Raw genomic sequence first — 23,200 nt, forward strand, 5'->3', positions numbered from 1 at the left:
TGACATCAGACTAGGACTTCTCTTGAACTGAATTTTAATGTGCGTATTGTTATGCGTTTACTTTTCTACATTAGCTAGAGGTATAGGAGGAGGGTTGAGATCTCACAAACATGTTTAACCCCGCCGCATTTTTGCGCCTGTCCCAAGTCAGGAGCCTCTGGCCTTTGTTAGTCTTGTATTATTTTTAATTTTAGTTTCTTGTGTACAATTTGGAAATTAGTATGGCGTTCATTATCACTGAACTAGCATATATTTGTTTAAGGGGCCAGCTGAAGGACGCCTCCGGGTGCGGGAATTTCTCGCTACATTGAAGACCTGTTGGTGACCTTCAGCTGTTGTTTTTTTCTATGGTCGGGGTTGTTGTCTCTTTGGCATATTCCCCATTTCCATTCTCAATTTTATGTCTATTTAATTGTTTTCAACTTCCTCTGCTCGGTCGGAAAAATTGACAAGAATAAAATCCTCAGATTGAACGCGTTCGTTCAACAATCTTATTAAAATTAATATATATATTAATTTTCTCATACACATAAGTATTACGAAATTAGAAAATACATTTTGATTAGATTAGTTCGTCTAATTTACAAATGTAGTGTTATCTGTAGTAAATTTACTGACTTCTTTAATAAAGGATTTGAATAAGAATGTGTCCATACCACATAAATGCCCCACTCGCACTATCATTTTCCATGTCTAGTGGACCGTTGAATTGAGGGTCAGAACTCTATATTTGGCATTGAAATTAAAAAGATCGTATGATATAGAATATGTGTACTGAGTTTCAAAAAAAATATATCTGTACATTAACTTCACTTTCAAGTATAGAGATGTGATTTTTTTTCTGAGACAAGTGCTTGTGACAATCGAAAAGAACTTGCAGTCATTCGATGTTCAGTACTTCAGTACTTTGATTGTTTGAAAACGAGGTAAAAATACCCTACCACATTCGGTATGTGTTTTTGTTAGACCTTTTTTTTCCTTCTGTTTTGTATCGATCTCATACGTTAAGCCCTTTTCCACTGATTTGTATAGTTTGTTCTTATGCTGTGCTGTAACAAAACTGTCCCGGCTGTTTACAAGCATGTTAAACGCCACAATATATTGCATGTGCCTGCTCCAACTCAGGAGCATGTAGTTCAATGGTTTTCGTTTGTTGATGTCTTTTATATGTGTTTTTCGTAATTCATGTTGTTTTAAAATAGGCTGTTATTTTTCTCAATTGAACTGTTTCATATTTTTCAATTCATGGACTATTGTAGCCGACAATACCGTATGTTTTTTCTCATTGTTGAAGATTATATGGTTGTCTATATATAATTGCTTACATCCACTACATTTGAACTTTGTTGGATTGTTGACTCATTTGCATTAATACCAAATCTCCTTATTAAAAGTTGAGGGGTGTGTGTGTTTCTTTGGAAAATTTCAATGTTTTTCTCCCAGGTCACCCAGTTTGAATAGAATATTTTGACATTTTGCTGTGCTCTTGGATTTGAGTTAAGAGCCAACCAAAGCTCACGGCCTGTTGGTGGGTAGTTGATGACTATATGGTAAGCTCTGGATGTCTTTTTGAGTATTGCATACGGTGATTTGGTGATGTTTTCATGCCATGCATTGTCCCATTACTTTATATAGACAGCTTATCAGTCAACCTGATCTATCAAGTAGCTCTCCTCGCCTTTTGTATAGTCAGACGAAAAACAAGATATAAACTGACTTAGCTTGGTATATACATGTTTATTTAACATACTCATATAAATATAAAAAAGAAGATGTGGTATTATTGTCAATGAGACAACTCTCCACAAGAGACCAACATAACACAGAAATTATCAACTATAGGTCATCGTACGGCCTTCAACAATGAGCAAAGCCCATACCGCATAGTCAGATATAAAAGGCCCCGAAATGACAACGTAAAACAATTCAAACAAGAAAACTAACTTATTTATGCACAAAAATTGAACGAAAAACAAAAATGTAACACATAAACAAACGACAACCACTGAATTACAGGCTCCTGACTTGGGACAGGCACATACATTTTGAATGTGGCGGGGTTAAACATGTTAACGGGATCCCAAATTCAAGTCAAATTGATATTTTAAAACAACATAAAAGTTAAAAAGTGTAAAAAAAAAATATTTTAATAAATGTTGAAAATATTATTGTGTTTGTGAGTGGAAAACTACTTAAAATTGTAGAAATATTCAAAAGTAGCTCTCGCGTTCTGCGGCTACGTTAACGGAACATCAATCAAGTAATCGATCTTCATGACTATGGCTTCAATATTTAATGGTATAAAATATCATATTCTGCTTGTTGTAGACTCAAACAGACTTCAAGTTGGAATAGATCTACGAAGACTAAAGAACGTTCATGTGTGGTTTAGCAATTGTACATGCCCACGAAACCGACGTCCAGATATTGTTCGGAAGATGTTTTGAGAAGTTCCGATGCGACCGGACAAGTAAAATTAAACTGTTACAGTATATTACAGAACACAAAACTGGCTATCTTTGCTGTAAATACAAGTTAAAAACCTGACATGGTTTACATTAAAGCTAAAAATCCCAATCCCACGGCATCAAATAATTTAAAAAAACATATGACCTTTAACATTGGAGGTCTAAACTAGCATTGAGCCGTGTCCAGGTCCGAAATAGAAAATAAAGAGATGTGGAGTAAATGTACACGGGACAAAATCGCACACAATATATAAAAAAAAATACAAATTATTAATGAACAGGGCTTTTATGCCTGTTCTTCATCTTGAAAGGAGCTGGAGGGTCTTCAACGAGGAACTATACCATTGATCCTCATTATACAAAAGTAACATAGGTTAGTGCATCGGACTATACAAGAACATAAGTTCCTGGTTCGATCCCCGTTCCGGTGAGAAAATTTCCAATCCACTATTAATAAATATGTTTAAACTAACAATAGCCACACACTTGACTTTGTGGATTACATTATTTTTTTCATCATCCTACATATGTCTTTTGATATTGTTCATACATGTAAATACTAAAGGTCTTACACTGTATCTATATATTTTGCTCCGAGACCAGAACATAATAAAATAGATAATTAAAACTTGCGCTTTAGATTAAGAAAGGATGTGAAAGATTTTGTATCATTTTTTCCAGTTCATTTTTCGATTTTAGTTTTTGAGAAATCAAAATTGAAAAATGAAAATACTTTTGTTTTTCGTTTTTTGTTTGTGAAATCAAAAACGAAAAACGAAAACAATTTTGTTTTTCATTTTAATTTTTAAGAAATCAAAAACGAAAAATGAAAACACTTTCGTTTTTCGTTTTGGTTTTTAAGAAATCAAAAACGAAAAATTAAAACACTTTCGTTTTTCATTTTCAATTGGTTTTTATGAAATCAAAAACGAAAAATGAAAACACTTTCGTTTTTTGTTTTTTGTTTTTGATATTTCAAAACGAAAAACGAATGGACGCAGATATACACGGACCTATGACAGGTGCTTAGCAACATTTGGGTCTTTAAAGATCGATATAGCATGTTTATTCATATACCCATTTTTTTTTTTTTTTTTAATTCTAATTTGTATCAACGACCTCACTGCCTTGACCCATTCGGAAAGAATATTTATGTCTTCTTTTTCGCGTTTAGCCCATTACCTGGCACAATCCTAAAACTAAATCCATCAGTGTTTTGAAGTTGTGTTTCCAATTTAGACCCACGATATTTTGGGCCTTTGGATAACACATTTCGAAAATGTTCATGTTGCCAATATCTTAATATTTTATATTATGGCCGGATTGGGGCTTTAGAAGGAAAAGTTATTTAAATCCCCAGCTCGGCCACTGTAGACAAAAGTTGATTGGAAAACAGCATGAACAAAGTTACCTGTCAAATTGCACTGCAGATATATACACAACAAGAGACTGTCAACTGCTAGGAAACACGTACAAAAGTGTTTTTTCTCTAACAATTTGATGACCTTCTGCCCATTTACCATACGTAATGTGAAATTCATGATGTTTACCTTGCTGTTTTGAGGCACCTACATGTACATGAAATTTTATTAAACTCATTTGGTATTGGCTAACATCTAAGATTGGATGGAGTACCGCGTCTCCAACTAAGGCACTGTTTAAGTGTGACTTGCCCTGTACAAATTTTAGCTTTCAAATACAAATGTATCAAAACAAACGGAGTGCTCCCGTTGACAATAAAATATCAAAAGTCATGCAAACTTTTAAAATATATGTAAAAACAAACTTTTATTAAACTCATTTGAAATTGGTTAACATCTAAGATTGAATGGAATACCGCGTCTCTAACTTAGGCACTGTTTAAGTGTGACTTGCCCCTGTTCAAATTTTAACTTTCAAATACAAATGTATCAAAACAAACGGAGTGCTCCCGTTGACAATAAAATATCAAAAGTCATGCCAACTTTTAAAATATATGTAAAAACAAACTTTTATTAAACTCATTTGGAATTGGTTAACATCTAAGATTGGATGGAATACCGCGTCTCTAACTTAGGCACTGTTTAAGTGTGATTTGCCCCTGTTCAAAATTTAGCTTTCAAATACAAATGTATCAAAACAAACGGAGTGCTCCCGTTGATAATAAAATATCAAAAGTCATGCCAACTTTTAAAATATATGTAAAAACAAACTTTTATTAAACTCATTTGGAATTGGTTAACATCTAAGATTGGATGGAATACCGCGTCTCTAACTTAGGCACTGTTTAAGTGTGACTTGACCCTGTTCAAATTTTAACTTACGAATACAAATGTATCAAAACAAACGGAGTGCTCCCGTTGACAATAAAATATCAAAAGACATGCCAACTTTAAAATATATGTAAAAACACACTTTTTTCAATCGTATTCTTTAAAACCAAAATGTATGGCAAGTGTATGTTATCAATTGTTATACTAGTACACTTTTGCATTACACTTCGTTTCAGAAATTCTCCAAAAATTAAAGCATCTCATATAGTGCAATTTCTATTTGCTCTCTCTGTATTTAATAGCGCAGGAAGATAGTAGTTCATTAAAAAATACTTAATAGACAGATAAGCTCGTCTGATAAAGATATCTAAAAGATTGCGTAAGTTCACAGGTTGTGTTTATTCCCTTCACAATTTTAATCACTGTTGTAGGGAAGGGTAACAATAGACGAAGAAGAAAAATAAAGCAGCTGCTTGAAAAAGGTAAGTTTATTAAGTAAGCTTAAAAGAAATCAGTTCATTACAGTAATGAAATTTTTATGTAGGTCAAAGCATGTTAAAAGAACAACATTTTACATATAGTCAAACCTCAATATCAAGGTCATCCTTTCGGAGATTTCTTATATTTTTTATTATTTCCACTGACGGCTAGCGACAAAATTTTAACAGGTGCAACAGTTGTTTTTCGGTCATCTGCTTTGAATACTTCATAAATTTCCACAAAATACATGTCCGACTTTGGGTATTTGTATTACGGAAAATACTTAATATTGCCCTTACTCACGCCGCGTCACAATGGTTTTAGTAGAAGGACATATACCAAGTTTCTTGTCAGAGTAATTTGATTGGTGAACTATTAGTCCCCAATGGTATAAGCAACCCAGTAGTCCGTACTTCAGTACTCACATGGATTATAAAGTATTTTTCTAAAATTCCCCGTTGAATTAAATTAAGAAATTTCTAAGAAACTAAGGTTCCAACTCCCTCTGGCAAAGTTGACCTTGGCTGAATTTGGCTTTTTTTATGTCCCTTTTGGTCATCAAGATCCTAACGTTTTTTTTTTTGTATTTATATATCCCTAGCTTTCAAATTCTTGGGTTTGAAGCGTCTCCGAAGAAGGTAAATCCAGAAAAGCGCTTCGGAGGCACGAAATTTATAAAGTATTATTTTCATTTACTTTGGCAATACTTAAGAGATTGAATGGCACAGACTACACATATATGACGTATTCTGCAATAACATTTTCTTTTTTAAAAGACGGAGTCATTCATATACTTCGACCGCAGCTAACTGCAGATAGTTATCTGCTGAGTTCTCCTCCATAATCTGTAGTTTGACATAGCGAGCCTCAATTGGCTGCCTACAGACAAGAATGACAAGTTCCCCATTTGTAGCCCTTCCGTTGTAATGATCGCACAAACTCATTCCTGACAAAGACTTTCCAGCAGTAACATCCAAGTTGTAAAGTCTATGTCCTATAAATAAATATATATTTACATATAATATCACAACTGTCGATGGCTTAAGATACATGTATATTTTGATTTAATATGTAATCGATAAACATATGTTGTTTCTGATTTTTCTTTCTTTTTGAACGGCAGCACTTAACCAACAGTTGTTGTTAGCTTCCTGTAGTAGCGAGCACAATTTGGTTTTCAAATTTTGTGCCGTATTTTATTTCCTTGTTCAAGTTAGGGGTCATCCTTTTGATAGTCGACTGTGTCGGTTTTTTTATTGTGTGTTTTACCTTTATGATTTATGATCTAGATAGGCAGATGGGGAGGTTGTGCGCACGTAAAACTGGTTTAATCACATCTGATTTATTACCTGCACCAAATCAGGCTATATGGACCATGTGTTTTTCGTTGTTTCTTTCTGTCTTTGTATGTCTTAGTTTCGGGAGAGTTTTGACTGTTGTACTGTACAATGTTTCCTGTTATCCTTTTCGTCTCTCCTGCAACGAATGTCAGTGAATGTGAACATAGGGATGCGTATGCGGTGTTGAATGGGTTAGCTCTTTTTACGAAGCTTCATATTTCAATAGGAAGAAGACCTGGATGCTTCATATCTTGTTTACATATGCCTCATGTTCTGAAGTTTCCGTCTGACATTTTTTTTTTCAATTTTCTTTTTTTTTTTTTAGAAATTATGAGTAATAGCACAACTATATTTGGTATAAAGATATATTGCAAGGTATACATGTCTGTCAGACAATGATCGCCTAACCTTGACTCAATTTCATGAATCAGTTACATTTCGTGCTTATGTCGATTTCTCAGACACCATAAGTAATAGGTCAACTGTATTAGGTATATGTCACCGTCGTATTTATGTCTATAATTGAAAGTTTGATTTGTCATTCATCAGTTCATCTATTTCATTCATTCCATTTTCTGTTTCATCATACTCATCATCTCATTATGACGTTTGACTGAGACTGACGACATTTCTAATACACGTCGCTGCACAATTTCAGATACACGTCACTACCCCACACCTGAACAATTTAGATAGAATAAAATATGATTGCACGCACGCGGGAAAATGAATGTACGCCTTATATATAGAGAGATATTTAGTATTTCATTAACTGAATAAACGCTTTTCTAAGTGGATGCTTAAATGTTAAAACAAATTGCAGGTTTGTTAATTTTGTTATTTGAAAAGTTTTATTTACAGTTTCTCGATAGAATTTCATTCATTAAAAGTTACATGGAAATATTATGATAGTTTTATCGTAAAAATCTATAATAAGATACAATACGGATTTTCCGTACTTTTTACATAGTTTTCTAGTAAAGTTCAAAATCACTGAACTACAGCTATAAATTGTCTTATTTGCAGTATTAGTTTACGGCGTTATTTTGAAGTGCTTTGTCGAATTCATTAGTTCGTTAGTTCTTGTCTCTATTTAGTTCTTGGTTTTATATTTAGGTTATGAATGAATGTTATTGTTTTCCGAATTTGTTGAAAGATTTGTATATGTTGAAATAAATATATATTTGCAGTTAATAAAAGTGGTACCAAAGTCCCTGTCTGATATTTGCCATAACGATAATTTGGTGGATGTCCAGTTCACTGTGACAAATAGAGCCTTCAGAGAGAGAGAGATGACCTAGTTTTGGTGCCACGGTTTTTCTTAGTTAAGAGTTGTCGGAGAATCTGTCCGTTCTTGAATTTATTTAGACAGTATTTTATTAGATTGAAACTGATATTTAAATAATTTAAGAATAACAATCATAATAATTAACATTAATTGCTAGAAATATTTGATTACAAGTATTATATATTCTTTATCTTGTTGAGTATTACTTTTATTTATTTTTAAGATGTCATAGTTTATCTTATTACTTATATTTTTCAGTTTGCATTTTTGTGTGCATTGTTGCATGAACACCTGGTCCTTGCACTGTCAGATTTCACATGCACGTTAGATCATTTGACGGTAAGTTGACATTTTCATCATCATCCTTTTCATTATTTGTCTTGTCTATCATATGTGTCTTTTTACGTTTTGTATTGTGTCCCGTTTTATACATTGAGTATTCTGCTTTGATTTTCGCTGATAGAAACACATCTGGTACCGAAGCTGAGGGTAATATTAAAGGTCATGACCCTAATATGACAGAGACTGATATTGAAAAAAAGATAGCATTTTTGTCTAAACATGGTAAATATAAAGTGCTTACTAATAAGGAGTATGACTTAATATCTTATGGTAAACCGTTGATTAAGAAAGAAGGGTCGGATTTTGGAAAAATACCGACAGGGTATACTTCTAGTACACCGAAGCCACCTACTGATAAGTTTCCGTCTAGACCACCACCCCTCCCCCTTTTAGAAAATACTATCAGGTATAAATGATCAGGTGAAACCAAAAGTTAGTTTTGATTTGGGAAATCACACACTCATGACGTTACTAGTAATAGACCAACGTACACAAGACCACGGATACCGTTTTTCTCTGGGAATGCAAAGAGTGAAGCTTCATTTGACGTGTGGAAATTTGAAGTTAAATGTTTGCTCCGAGAAAACTTGTACCCGGAGTTAATCATAGTACAGTGTATGAGAAATTCTTTGAAAAATCAAGCCCGCAATACCCTGCTTACTCTTCCTGAGTGTGCTACTCGACATAAAATTCTGGAAAAAATTAGAAGGCATTAACGGAAATGTTTATTCAAATGAGACACCTTTACAGTCATGTTATACTGAGAAGCAGGAAGAGAGCCATTCAGTGGCCGATTACGGTATGAAATTAGAGGGTATACTACAGAGAGCATATGATAAAGGTAAATTAACTTCAGAAGTTAGAGATGATATTTTGAGAACAAAGTTTTGGTCAGGTATCAGGGATTCTGTATTGAAACATGATACCAGATACAAATATGACACTATCAAAAACTTTGATGAATTAAGGAAAGAGGTAAGAGCAATTGAACTAGAGCTTCAGATTTCAGTCGCTTCTAAGCCTACAGCTACTGTCACACATCAACCAGTTACTGCTGCATCAGATATGAGTGATCTTATACAGAAGTTAGATGCATTTAATAAAAGGCTAGATAGTTTCGAAGGTGAGTTAAAGAAAGTTAAAGATTCTCAAAGTGATGATCAACAGAATAGACAAAACAATAAACCACAAGGTTCAGGTAATTATTGGAATAACAGAGGTACACAGAGAAGTAGATATAATAATTATAGAGGTAATGGAAGGGGCCTTAATAATTATAGAGGAGGTAACAGAGGACAGTCAGGAACAGATAGCAAATTTCTGAATCAGAATCAGAATTTAAACTTCGGCTAGTCTCTGTCGCAGGGCAGACTAGAGACTTAGAAAGTAAGTATAGCCCTTTATTTAAATCAGACTTAATTAAGACTAAATATTTGTTAGATAGAATGGTAAGTATGGAGAATCAATCAATTATACAGGTTAATTCGACGAAGTGTAAAGCTTTGATTGATAGTGGTTCGATGATTACAACAGTTTCTGATCATGTTTTGAAGTTAATGAAACCTGTCCCCGTAGTTAAAGATTTGGATGAATTTGAGTTATCAGCCAGTGTTGCTGGTGGTTCGAAACTGCCGTATATTGGTTATGCTGAGGTCGAGGTCCAGATACCTTTTCTTCAAGGCGAGTCCTTCTATGTTCCTATGTTGGTTGAACCTATGTCTGATTATACAGAGAAAGTCCCGGTTATAGTTGGTACAAACATTTTACGGTTAGGTATGGAGTTAGTACACTGTCTTGATGATGATATTTCGATACCAAAACAGTGGGATGTTGTCTTTTCGTCTATACAGGATAACAGTTCCAGAGTGGTGCGTTCTTCAAATAGACACCCGTTTAAACTGTTTCCTTCATCAGTAATGACCATATCGGGAATAGTAAAGCTAAAAGGTGACGCAAATACTGAGACTTTAGTAACCGAGAACCGCTCTATTTTAAGTGAGTTATCAGATCAGGTAGTTGTCTGTCCCAGAGTAGTATCAGTCAAAGTTAGCGGTAAACAGAGGGTACCAGTTAGGATTTGTATCAAACATAAAACAGTCCATTGTGAGTTAAGTAGAGTTACTGTTGTACGTGATGGTTTTGATGAACATACATTGTCAGATAGTGAGACAATTAATGAAGGTAAGGAGAGTCTTGAAGAACTTGGTATTAACGTCAAGGAGGCCTTGACAGTACAAAGGTACAATTAAAAGGTTTCTTAACTAAGTGGAAGTCGATCTTTTCTACAGGACCAACGGATCTACGGTTCACTACATTAGTGCAACATGCGAATAAATTAACAGACAACACTCCTTTAAGGAACCATATCGACGCATACCACCGTCATTGCACGAGGAGGTGCGCGAACATTTGAAGGAAATGTTGGAAGCAGGGGCCATAAGAGAATCTTCTAGTCCCTACTCTTCCAATGTTGTACTTGTGAGGAAACCAGACGGAAGTCTTCGATTCTGTCTTGATTTTAGGAAATTGAACAGAAGACTATTCGGGATGCCCAAAGTCTTCCCCTCATAGATGAGACACTAGATTGTCTTCCGGAAGTAAGTATTTTAGTAAAATTGACCTTAGGTCGACCTATTGGCAGTGTAACCCTAAAGAGTCTGATTGTTATAAGACTGCATAAGTCTCGGTACTCTCGGTTTTTATGAGTGTAACAGGCTAGCTTTTTGGTTAACCAATGCTTGTGCGACATTTCAGCGTCTCATGGAGAGATGCATGGGTGAGACCTAATATATTTGGATAATATAGTGATTTTTTTCTAAGACAACTGAAGAGCATATGAAAAGACTAGAGTCTGTCTCCTGTAGATTAAAGAAGCATGGCCTAAAACTAAAAGGAAGAAAGTGTGAGTTCTTTAGGAGAGAAATTAAATACCTGGGCTTTATTGTCTCTGAAGAGGGAATTAAAACAGACCAAGAAAAGGTAAAAGCGGTACGAAACTGGCCAAAAATAAAGAATGTCAGAGGGATTTTTCACATCCTATTACAGGAAGTTCGTACGAGATTATGCTAAAATAGTAAGACCACTAAATGATCTTCTGGTAGGACACCAAACAAACAAGAAATAGAAATCTAAGAAGAAGAATAAACCCAAGCCAACGAAGTGGAAATGGGGCGATGAACAGCAAGCTGCCAAAGAAAAGTTGATAGAGGTATTGACTAGTCCCCCTATTCTGGCTTTTGCCGATTATAGTATACCATTCATTTTGAATATAGACGCCAGTGGTAATGGGTTAGGCGCCATACTTTATCAACTCCAGAATGGTATCGAACGGGAGATAGCATATGCTAGTAGAGCGCTACGTGCTGCGGAGAAATTTTATCCGGTCCATAAACGAGAGTTTCTGACTTTGAAATGGGCGGTTACTGATAAATTTCGAGACTATCTTAAAAAGTTTATGGAAATAAGTTTGAAGTCCGCACGGATAAAAATCCGCCTATTTATGTCTTGGGTAAAGCCAAATTAGACGCTACATCACAGAGATGGAAAGCAGAATTAGCAGATTATGATTTCAGTTTGGTTTATAGGAATGGTAAGTCGAACGTTGACACTGACAGTTTGTCAAGGATTGATTATGACCATCAGGAATTATTTAGCGATGCTGTTAAAGCTATATGCGATGTTATTTTAGTTTTGTCGAGCTATCCACCCACTGGCAGCATTTTATGTCTCAAACTCTGGAAGGTATAGTCGATAAGGATGACCCCGAGCTAGATGCCTTTTCAGACATTTCTTGGGTGGTAGAACAGAAGAAAGATCAAGATAAAGCGAGGGCACTTGAATTAAAAAGAGCAGGACATAAACCTATGAAGAGAGAAATTGATAAGCAACATTTAGGTACACGCATGTAACTTTACGGCTGGGATAAATTAGTAATTAAGAAAGAAGTCCTCTATAGGGTAAGTAAACTCAACCATGAGACTATATATTAGCTTATTTTACGAGCTGCTTACAGGGATATTGCTTTGAGAGGTTTACATGACGATGCTGGTCACCAAGGCAGAGATCGTACTCTATTTCTTGTATATTCCAGATTTTATTGGCCTGATATGAATAAGGACGTAGAAGGTAAGGTGGCGACTTGCCCAAATTGTATACTAATGAAAACTAAGAGTAGTAGATTTGCTAAACTAGTAAGTATAGAGACAAGTCAACCATTGGAGATGATTTGTATATATTTTCTCTGTTTAAAACAATTAAAGGGAGGTTATGAAAATATACTAGTGATAACTGATCATTTTACAAGGTATGCCCAGGTAATTCCAAAACGGAATCAGACGGCCCAGACTACTGCTAGATACCTTTGGGAGTTCTTCATTCAGCATTATTCCTTTCCTGCACGTATACATAGCGATCGAGAGTCATTAGTGAACTATTTAAAATTGCCCGTATGAAGAAAACAAGGACAACTCCAGTTCACCCAATTGGACACGATCAGTGCTAAAGGTTTAACTCCACACTTTTAAGCATGCTTGGAACCTTGAACGACGAACATAAGTCAGATTGGAAGAGTTACGCGCCGCCTTTAGTGCATGCCTATAATGCCACAAAGCACGTGAGTACAGGATACAGCCCTCATTTTTTAATGTTTTGGTGGCATCCTCGTCTCCTGATTGATGCTTTTCTAGGCGTTGATAGAGACGTATCTCAAGGTAAGAGTCACGAATCGTATGCTAGTCAGTTAGAAAAGATATTACAGTATGCTTACAAGACAGCTGCAAAAGTTGCAGAGAAAACTAGCAGGAGACATAAAACCAGGTACGATTTAAAGGGGAGAAATTCAGTTTTGAAGAAGGGAGATAGAGTTCTCCTCACGAACATACATACAAAAAGTAGACAAAAGCTGGCAAACCGTTGGAACAGAGAGCCCTTCATTGTAGTATCTCAACCTGATACAAATATCCCCGTTGATGTGATAAAACCTGAGTATGGTAAACGTAAGTCAAAAACTAGGACAGTGCATAGGAATCTACTGTTTACTACATTTATTCTTTGCCAACCGAAGAAATGGTACCTCATAGTAAGAAAGAAAGAAACAGTAAATGCACAAGTGAATCCAATAGAGTCGACGATGAGATACAGATTGTAGAATCTGTAAAAGATATTGAATGTACAGTTAGTGTTCTTGATTATTCAGATAAGTCAGATTCTGATTCAGATGATGCGTTAATGCCTTTTGTACAACCAGGTCGGTACATGACCATATCAAGTAGTTCTCTAAATCCTTCGGCTGAAGTGTTTAGTCCATTGAGTTTAATAGCTTCGGAACCCCAAAGGAATCAAACTCATAACTCAGATATTCTAAACTTGAGTAATGGTACAGGTAATGCAATTTCTACATCTGGAACACATACGGGTCTCTCTAGTGGACATATTGATGAGACACTTAATACTAGTAGTAGATTAACGCATGAGCAATCCTAATTAATTGCTCCGAATTCAGATATTTCCAACGAGGTAAGTAGTGTTCCCGAAAATACACATGTACCTGTGGAACAGTTCAATAACCGATTTTACGTCTCACATCTAGACAGTCTAGAAGCCAGATCGCTATGGTGATTATTTGTATTTTTAGGGAAAGTACTTATTTTTGTTTATTTTTGTTTTTACATTTCCTTATATATTGCTGTTTTCTTTGAAATTTTTTGCTCGATAATCTTGATATGCACAGAGAGGCGGTGGCTACCTGAGCATATTGAGAGGTCGATCGTAAAGTTTCATATTTTACAGTGTTAGTACATATAAGTATTGTTTTACTTTCCGGATATGTATATAGTAGTTCTTACATTTTTGCGTCAAGTCGTGGAAGTAGCAGGAGTCAGGTAGATTGTAAGCAGGTTTACATTATTCCTGGTGATACTTTGTGTAGTTTGACTGAAAAGCGACTTCATATTATCTTTCATCCTAAGATAGTATAGTGTGTTGCCGGGATTCTAGATATATGTTCTTTGGTGCGTATCAAGAACGAACAATATGAAGATTCATATCTTTATTTAGAGAAGAATCATGTTGCACTTATACAAGAAACGATGTCAGATATTGAAAAATGTATGAAAAATATAGGATGTAAAGTTGTTGTCGCAACTATAACAACATTGAGTTTCCAGAAATGGAACACTCACAGGAAATTCATTGGTAAAACTGTCTGCCTGATTACGAGAGAATGCAGGAACAATTAAATATAGTTTTACACTCAGTGAATATATATATTGTACAGAAGAACTTAGAAAATGGTGTTGTAACCCCTTTCTTACACGATTTTGTTCATAAAAGGTGTACAAGTAAAATTCGTTACATTTATTCAATGTTAGTTGATGGAGTACATCCTACTCAGGCATTGAGTTCCTCATGGACACGTCATATGGAAGCAACGATGGATAAAAATGAGCGAAATTTATAAATATTATGTATAGTGTATTCATGGTATTTGCCGACATACATTCTACGATAATTCAGGGATGATTTTTTTTGGTGGGGGAATATGTCACCGTCGTATTTATGTGTATAATTAAATGTTTGATTTGTCATTTATCAGTTCCTAGTTGTGTCATTGTTAGATACTCTTGTCTGCTTCATATTTTTAATTGTTTTAGAGAGACTCACACAGTAAGAATGGTTGGATGAGACAGTGATATCTCAGTTCACTGCAACTACTAGATTCATAGTAGCTAACTATTAACAAGATGCAAACTGAATTCCTCAACTCCTTAACAATCGCGCGATAGATACATCAACCACAAAATGTAACACCCAGGTGAGAAATCATTCTCAAAACTTTGTCAGCCGCAGATGATATTGCTCTTTGACAGAATCTAGTATTTACAGATTACATTGTACTTTTTCAATATGTATGTTATTTTTAGACACCTGATCGACCGGATTTCAGATTTTTGACCAAACTAGTACGTTGTATTATAATTTTAAAGTGAAATGGTCCATATCTACGTTTTTATTTCTATAATTAATATTACCAGAGGACAATCTGTTGTAGACGTCAACACGGCGGACTTTGTAAGTGTTTCCTAAGTCGACCCACCAAGATGGTTTGCTCGTTCCATAGTTGACTCCATTACTGAAACTGGTATGTCCTGTGCAAGAAAAGGTTACTAGGTTCCCATCAACAGCGTGGTTACATGGGTCTAAATAAGTAGAACTTTGTCCACAGTTCTTCTTGTATGCAAGGTCGAATCTTCCAAATTCTGTTAAAGATAAAAACATTAGGACAGGGCAAATTTTGTTAAGCATAATTTTCGTTGAAATGAAACAAAACAATAGTGTCTTATACATGTTATATAACAGTGGCAGATCAAGGGGGCGTAGAGGTCATACGCCCCCCCTTTTTTTGATAAATACAATTTAGAATCTCGTGTGCTTTTACGATATATGTAATTTATAGTATAAAATCGTCCAAAATTTGTTTCGCTTATCTCCGTTCGGCAGTATATCTCAATTATCGGGAATAACGCCCCCTTTCAAAAATCCTGGATAAGCCCATGTATAAAGAGAGGAGTAAGTCATAAGTCGTGCCATAATCATATGAGTTAAGTTCTAGCATCTGTAAATCAAAAAATCTTTATTGTCTTTTAAGTATAATGAACAAATTTAACTTGTAAAATTTACACAAATATTTTACAGTTTGTTGAAGTACTTAGGTTTCTTGTCCTAAGTAAACATGATAAAGTATAACTGGCTGAAATAGAGACTTTTCGAAAATTCAGATAATCATTTATCATCATGCATAGAGTGTATCTGCTTATTTGGTATCTTTACTAAATAAAAAATTTCCCGGATTTTCAGGAAGACACGTGGTTCAAATTAAATGAGATAAAGTTAAGACTGTACAGGTTGTTCTAGCATTAGCACTTCTACTCTTCAAATGCACTTTTGAAAATTAAATTGGCCCAACCATAGAATGTTCGAGAATCCAAAAATATTTATACTAGGTACTTAGACGTACTCCAGCTGTGTTTTACCGTTGTTTAGTCTGCAAATAACATCAATCAAGATCCTTTTTTATTCCATAGAATATATAAATACTGACAATTAACAATTAAGTTTTCCCCGATATCTTATATTATTAGTGTTGTCTTCCTTGGCATCGACGGAGAATATTTTGTATGCTTGTAAATTTATTTAAATTGAAATAAAGAAAAAATAAGGCTGATTCTGCTGTATTCATCAATTTCCTTCATGAGGGTCTGGATGGGTTTACAGAAAATAGATAATAGAAAAAATGACCTAAAACTTTATAGAATACAGTGAGGTGTTACGATATAAGGAATAGAGAATAATTGGCGAAAAACTTGAGAATACAGAAAAAATAACAAACACATGAAGGTTGGCGAAGTTGGCGAACAGCAATGATTTCGTAAATGTTGGCGAAGTTGGCGAACAAAATTGATTTCGTAAAGGTTGGCGAAGATGTCGAACATTACGAACTTTTACACAGTCCTGTACCTGAATGGAAAACTAACCTGTCAGCAAGGGCACCGCTTGCATATTTTGTGTGAGGCATAGAAACAAATAGTTAATACTCATGCAAGCAAAGCATTTCAAGTTCATGAGGTATAATTTTCTTAAATTTTGAGACAAGAAATAAATTCACGATATGTTCTCCATAAATATAAAATGTTGTTAGAATCCAAGCACTATGTATTTTGGCGGCCATTTCGTAAATGGTGGACAACCAGTAATTTTTCACACAGGGAATCAATTTGGAAAAGCAAATTAACCTACATATATATTTTCATTCAGATCAAATTCAGATGTTCTCAAAATTTGTCATTTTTAACAAAAATAAGTTTTTACCGAAAATTTGACATAGGGAATCAAATTAGAAAGCATATTATACCTGTATATCAATTTTCGATGGAAAACTTACACATACATTTTTTTTTTTTTTTTTTCAGAAATTTGTCATTTTTTAAACAAGAAAATCTTACCCCAAATTTGACACCGAAAATTAATATGAATAGCATGTTATACTTATATTTCAATGTTGGTCGAAACCTTACATGTAACATAAAAAGATGTTTCTAAAAATATGTGTTTTGTTTTACAAATAATAAGTTAATACTACATTTTTTAATTTATTTTTGGCACTTACAATCATATTGGAATATCTTGTTATACTTTTATATATTTTTTTGTTGAAATTCTAGCACAAACAGATGTTTTAAAAAAAATTGTGATTGTTTTAACAAAAAACTGAGTTTTTTACCCTAATTTTTGTCAAAATTTCACTAACATCGAAATGGATCTTCCTTTTATGGGTACTAGTTACACTGGAAAAAATTAGAATGTAGATGAAATACTGACTTATAGGCTGACGGACAAAAAGACAGATAGTGCTTATTATAGAAATGGAGATCCCCATCGAGACCCTCCTTCATACCCGCACTTGGGATACTTTCTAGTTATCAAAAAAAGTATATTAATGTTTCAAAAGGGTAAAATACACCAAGAGAGCAATCGAAAACCAACAATTAAATAAAGACAGTCATCACCATGACGAAAAGAAAAAGAACGAACAGATAAACAACAGTCCACAAAAAACTACACAGAAGGATAAAGATTGAACCTACTAAAAAACCGAGGGTGAAAAAAAAATTGCACCAGACTAGTAAGCAGTTCGTGCTTCATTAGTGACACACATTGTTTTACTCATAGCAAATGATGGCAAATGAAAATCCGATCATAAGTGGCATCTGACGATATTATAAAGGAGTAAAAATGGACGGCATTTTGGCTAGGACAAGAGGAACATATCCGTGGTTATTTGTTACATTGATATTGAACGAAGTCATGATTACTTGCAAAAAGAGTGCGTAAATTTTCCACAAGATGACTTCAACTTTATCGATTAAGAACTCATGATTCGATAGCTTCTCTTGTAAGTATCAACCTCTAACCCTCAATATGGCATCACTGGGAGCGGTAACGGAAATGGCCACCAGGTACCCAATTGGCAGGCAAATTACCTTTAACCTTTTGACCTTCAATGTCATTTAATTGAAAACAAGGATTTTTTTTTATTGAAATATGAATCATGTGACATGTTTATAGGTGACATGTTACATACTGCTCTTTTTAGCTCTATTGAAAAATGTAAAAAATCCAAACATTAAACCTATAGTTTGGTCTTGTGCAAAATGATAGTATTAATACAATTTAGAAAACGTTTTTATTAAGTTTACTTGCATTTTATGCAAATGTGACTAATTTAAAAACATTCGGTGAATTAGGTTTCAGAAAATAAAAGAGAATCATGCATTATTTATTTCAGCATGCCGATTTGCATGTAAAATCTTGTTAAAAATATGCGGATTCACACATTTACTGATTGTATCAGTAAAATAAGACAATAGCAATAATAGACCATAAATTGCAAAATCAATCTCTGATATTAGATACATGAATGTTGCAATATCCTATGTACAAGATATGAACAATGTGTTTAATTGTATATACTAATAATCGGTAGTGTATGGCTAACCACAACGTTATAATAAAGCAAATACATGTAATGAAAATGACCGATGAATATTTAAATGAGTAACAATCATTTTATGGTGTGTTCCTGAAATGTCTCACCTTTAGTAGCATTTTGTGCTTTTTCCAGGCCACCAATCTTTTTTTGAAGGACACTATTCTCCTTTTGAAGGACAACAGTCTCCCTTTGAAGAGCATCCATCCTCTCTTGAACTTTATTGAATTCCGTAAGCAAATCTAGAACACATTCTGTCGCCTTACCTCTAACAGCTGCAAGACAAAATACTATTAAAAATTGGACATAGTTTTCGCTCGCTTCCACTTGAAACAACACTCTATAATGTTTTATCATTGGGTTCCCAATTTATATAAGTTTACTACTGTTTCCTGATGATGACGTACATATTATATGCATGATAAATTGTTATGCGTGTCATATTTATATCTATTTTTATCTACTTTGATAGTAAAAACTTAAAATCATATCATATCAAATGTTGTTGAGGTTACAAAATTTCCTTTTATTACGATATAGTGGTAAATTGATAAATGTAAATATATCTTAATTCATTGGCAAAACTCAGTTAAAAAGGGGGACAGAGTAAGCAATAAAAAGTCGAAGATAAATAGAACACACCATGGCTAAAAGAAAAGAAAAACAACGGAACAGATAAACAACTTTAACGGTTAAACTCCATAGCAAATTTTAGTTTAGGCAATACGAACCCAACGACAAACCGACCTTAGAACGGTTGCTCCTGAAGTGTTAGCAGTTAAAATTGCAATTACTGCTAAAAAACTTAATCCGATTTTCATATTTGGAAATAAATCTCTAGCAATGGGTACATTTCTGCATTAAAGTGACCATACTATATCATTCTATCCAACTGTAAATGATATTTTAATACAGAAAAGATTAAGAAGTTCACTAATTTTGTAGTTTTAGGAACCAATAATTGCTCTATTGACATCTCATTCTTTAACAGTTTAAGAAAACTAAGGCCTGCTAATTTCAGAGACCGATAATTGCTTTAACATACATCATTTGTTTGCAGTTTTAGCAAAATACGGCCAGCTAATTTCAGAGACCGACAAGGGCTCTAACATACATCATTTGTTTCCAGTTTTAGCAAAATACGGCCAGCTAATTTCAGAGACTGACCATGGCTCTAACATACATCATTTGTTTCCAGTTTTAGAAAAATATGGCCAGCTAATTTTAGAGACCGATCATGGCTTTTACATACATCATTTGTTTGCAGTTTTAGCAAAATACGGCCAGCTAATTTCAGAGACCGATCATGGCTTTTACATACATCATTTGTTTGCTGTTTTAGCAAAATACGGCCAGCTAACTTCAGAGACCGGTTGATACGGTGCTTTTTGTCCACAATTCGCTTTTTGTCCGCTTTTACTTTTTGTCCGATAATTTTGCTTTTTGTCCGACACTTTTGCTTTTTGTCCGTTTTGCTTTTTGTCCGATTAATTTACTTTTTGTCCGACACTTTTGCTTTTTGTCCGTTTTGCTTTTTGTCCGATTATTTTGCTTTTTGTCCGACACTTTTGCTTCTTTGGTCAGTGAATCTAATGGCGAATGGTCACTATGTCCAATGGCAAATGGTCACTATGTCTAATAGCAAATGGTCACTATGTCCAATGGCAAATGACCCGTGCATCTGATGGCAAATGGTCACCATGTCTAATGGCGAATTGCCAGTGAATCTAATGGCAAATTGTCACTATGTCTAATGGCAATTGGTCACCAAGTATTGTGGCAAATGGTCAGTGGACCTAATGGCAAATGGTCAGTGGATCTAATGGCGAATGGTCACTATGTCTAATGGCAAATGGTCACTATGTTCAATGGCAAATGGCCCGTGAATCTGATGTCAAATGGTCACCATGTCTAATGGCGAAATTGATTTCCGAAAATAAAATGATAATTGTGAACAATTTTAATATATTTTGACAAAAATATACAGTCAGTAGGAAAAGAAAAATATGAATAGAAAGTTAGAATTTTGTTTGTAATAGCAACATGATACACTTTGTTTTGCACATAACATTATATCCTCTGTAAGCTGAGAGCTGGACCTTAATGTTTATCATATTTCTCTTAAAAACCCTGCTTAAATTATGTATTTTTTTAAACTTGATATGTATGAAACATATTCTGCTGGTCTGTAAACCAATATTTTTTACTTGGAACAACGACTCCAACACTAACTCCTTTTTCCAACAAAAATAAAACTATAAAACAATCAAAGTAAAGAATAAAAACAAATAATAATTAGAACTCAGCAAATATCGATCTATGCAATAGTACATAACCGATGTTTAAATTTTATACATCCTCTATTCTAATTTGACCTTTATTTTAAGAATAATTCTGATTTTATAATTATATGATCATTGAGTGCAAAGGCACACATTTTCAAAAGTATTTAATTTTAAAAAGGAAGTAAAACTAACAAACCTTTCGGATATCTACATACAGATAATATCTACATAACATTTTTAAAATTTCAACTTACCAACTACTGTCTGTAGGACTGTCACAAGCAAGAAAAGGAAAACTCCCAGTCGTGCATCCATGATTCCGGCTGTTTGAGTCTCATGTGATACAAAGTTGCTTATATACCCTTAATAAACCCACGCGTGGACACGTACATTGATCAGATATATTGACAAATTCGGGTACGTTTTTTAATATTATCCTTCCAATTTGAAAAAAAAAGGTTTTAAAAGAATTGGCGAAACAGGTTGTGTTGTTTACGCACAAGATATATTAAAAAATTGACAATAATTACACTTAAAGATTGATGATTGTATCAAAATTAAAAAAAAAAAAAAAAACTTGTATGTATATTTTTTTGATATGTTATACATAATCATGAGTAAATTAAATGAAGTAACATGAGTTGTTGATTGTATCTTCTAATAGGTTATAGGCTATCTATATTAAAATGATACTATTGTCCATCCGTAAATATTAATTTAAACATTGTAATTACATGTCTAATATACCTTCTCATATATCTGAAATTATCATTATTTCCGAATATTGCATCTCCTTGTTTTGGCTACGTAACACATGTTTTAATTGTATTAAATACAATTATATTTAACCGATGTGATAACTTACACCGACGCATGTTGAATTTGAATAGTGTATTGTTCTTTTTATTCGAAAAATAATTTTTGGAAGTTACACATGTAGAATAAGGCAAAACGAAAATTTTTTAATAAGTTTAAGCTTGAGAATATTGTTTGAAATTGAAAAATTCCATGCAGTTTTCCAAAAACCAAAATTTGTTTTATTCATCTTTATAATCTGTGTGAACTGTGTTATATATATTTAAGTCTTTGTAAACGTCAGGCAATTTAGAAGAATTTCAAATTTGACCGAAAAAAACCAAACCAGCTTAATCATCCAATTTGAAGTAACGTTCATCTTGAGGTAGGAATGGTAGCTCTTTGGTTTCTGTGTGTCTGGTAATTCGAGTAATCTCCAGATATCTTTTGGTTAGAATGATAGCAAATTACGGAGTTAGTTCCCCTCAATTGGTAATTTCTAGTGCATTTCAACCAAATATATCTTGAATTACCAGAACAGGAAAAGGAAATGAATGTTATATTTGTGCACTATCAGTCTTCCAACTAAGCCCTTCAGAGTGAAAATTTCATATCTTCTCTCAATTATAAATTTTTGATAAACCCTCAAGTTAAGAAATTACAAAAGTAAAAAGTAAATATTCTGATTTAGTTTTACATCTACACATTACCTCATCAGATATTAAAAAGAAGAAGAACGAGTTTTGAATAATGTATTATTTTTCATAGTTTTATATGTTATATTTAAGCTTTGAATCTTTAATATGGTAAATTTCGGTAAATTTCAACAGCTTAATTAAGTTCATTATATATACATTAATTTGTTGTTACTAAAATACTACGAGAGCTCAACCGCACCCTCTTATTGCATGTATTGATAGATTGTCAAAAGATGTTAAGAAGAAAAAAAAAAAGAAAAGAATATAAGAAGAACAATTAGGTCTTTTCTCATCTGTAGGATAGATCCCATTGATACTAAATGATACCTCAATATTTTTATGGTAGGGGTGTGCCATTCTGGCCTAAAAAATGTACCAATTTTAATATACATGTAACATAACGTTCAGCACCTATAGTCAGGAGCAGATCCAGAACTTTTTGTAAAAGGGGGGGGGGCTGACTGCCCTAATAGGGGGCCGCTCTAGTCATTAGTGATTCCCTTAATAATCAACCATATTTTTCCCATGAAAAAAGGGGGGAGGCATTTGGAACTTATTTTGAAGGTGAACTTTCATATTAATTCATATATTAGTTTAATTTAGTTTACTAACATTGACTATTTATAATTTAAGATTCTGAATAGCATATTCATATATGAAATGAAGATCATACATACCCCAAATAAATATATAGTTATCAAACGTAAAT

At 33.8% G+C, this 23,200-nt stretch overlaps 2 protein-coding genes across 2 annotated transcripts; one reads left to right on the forward strand and one right to left on the reverse strand.

Annotated features, from left to right (window-relative positions):
* Positions 1-5,373: 5,373 nt before the first annotated feature.
* Positions 5,374-21,408, reverse strand: LOC143075816 (uncharacterized). Its single transcript, XM_076251374.1, has 4 exons — positions 21,253-21,408; positions 18,821-18,988; positions 15,199-15,426; positions 5,374-6,194 (listed from the first exon to the last, which is right to left on the reverse strand). Exons 1-4 carry the CDS (start codon positions 21,311-21,313, stop codon positions 5,983-5,985), a joined length of 669 nt encoding a protein of 222 aa, XP_076107489.1. The 5' UTR covers positions 21,314-21,408; the 3' UTR covers positions 5,374-5,982.
* On the forward strand, positions 7,143-14,837 carry LOC143076919 (uncharacterized). Its single transcript, XM_076252818.1, has 4 exons — positions 7,143-7,147; positions 8,646-8,778; positions 8,813-9,368; positions 14,821-14,837. The coding sequence occupies exons 1-4, from the start codon at positions 7,143-7,145 to the stop codon at positions 14,835-14,837; spliced, it is 711 nt and encodes a 236-aa protein (XP_076108933.1).
* Positions 21,409-23,200: the final 1,792 nt, after the last annotated feature.

Source organism: Mytilus galloprovincialis, chromosome 5 (genome assembly GCF_965363235.1).
Source record: "Mytilus galloprovincialis chromosome 5, xbMytGall1.hap1.1, whole genome shotgun sequence".
NCBI lineage: Eukaryota > Metazoa > Mollusca > Bivalvia > Mytilida > Mytilidae > Mytilus > Mytilus galloprovincialis.

Excerpts from the sequence above, each read along its gene's own strand:
- LOC143076919 (XM_076252818.1), top strand. Across the intron at positions 8,779-8,812 it reads TGTACCCGGAGTTAATCATA|CCCGCAATACCCTGCTTACT; the intron begins GTACAGTGTATG and ends TGAAAAATCAAG.
- LOC143075816 (XM_076251374.1), bottom strand. The coding sequence starts at position 21,313 with ATGGATGCACGACTGGGAGTTTTCCTTTTCTTGCTTGTGACAGTCCTA. Across the intron at positions 15,427-18,820 it reads AGCACAAAATGCTACTAAAG|AATTTGGAAGATTCGACCTT; the intron begins GTGAGACATTTC and ends TATCTTTAACAG. Across the intron at positions 6,195-15,198 it reads CTACAACAGATTGTCCTCTG|GACATAGACTTTACAACTTG; the intron begins GTAATATTAATT and ends ATTTATTTATAG.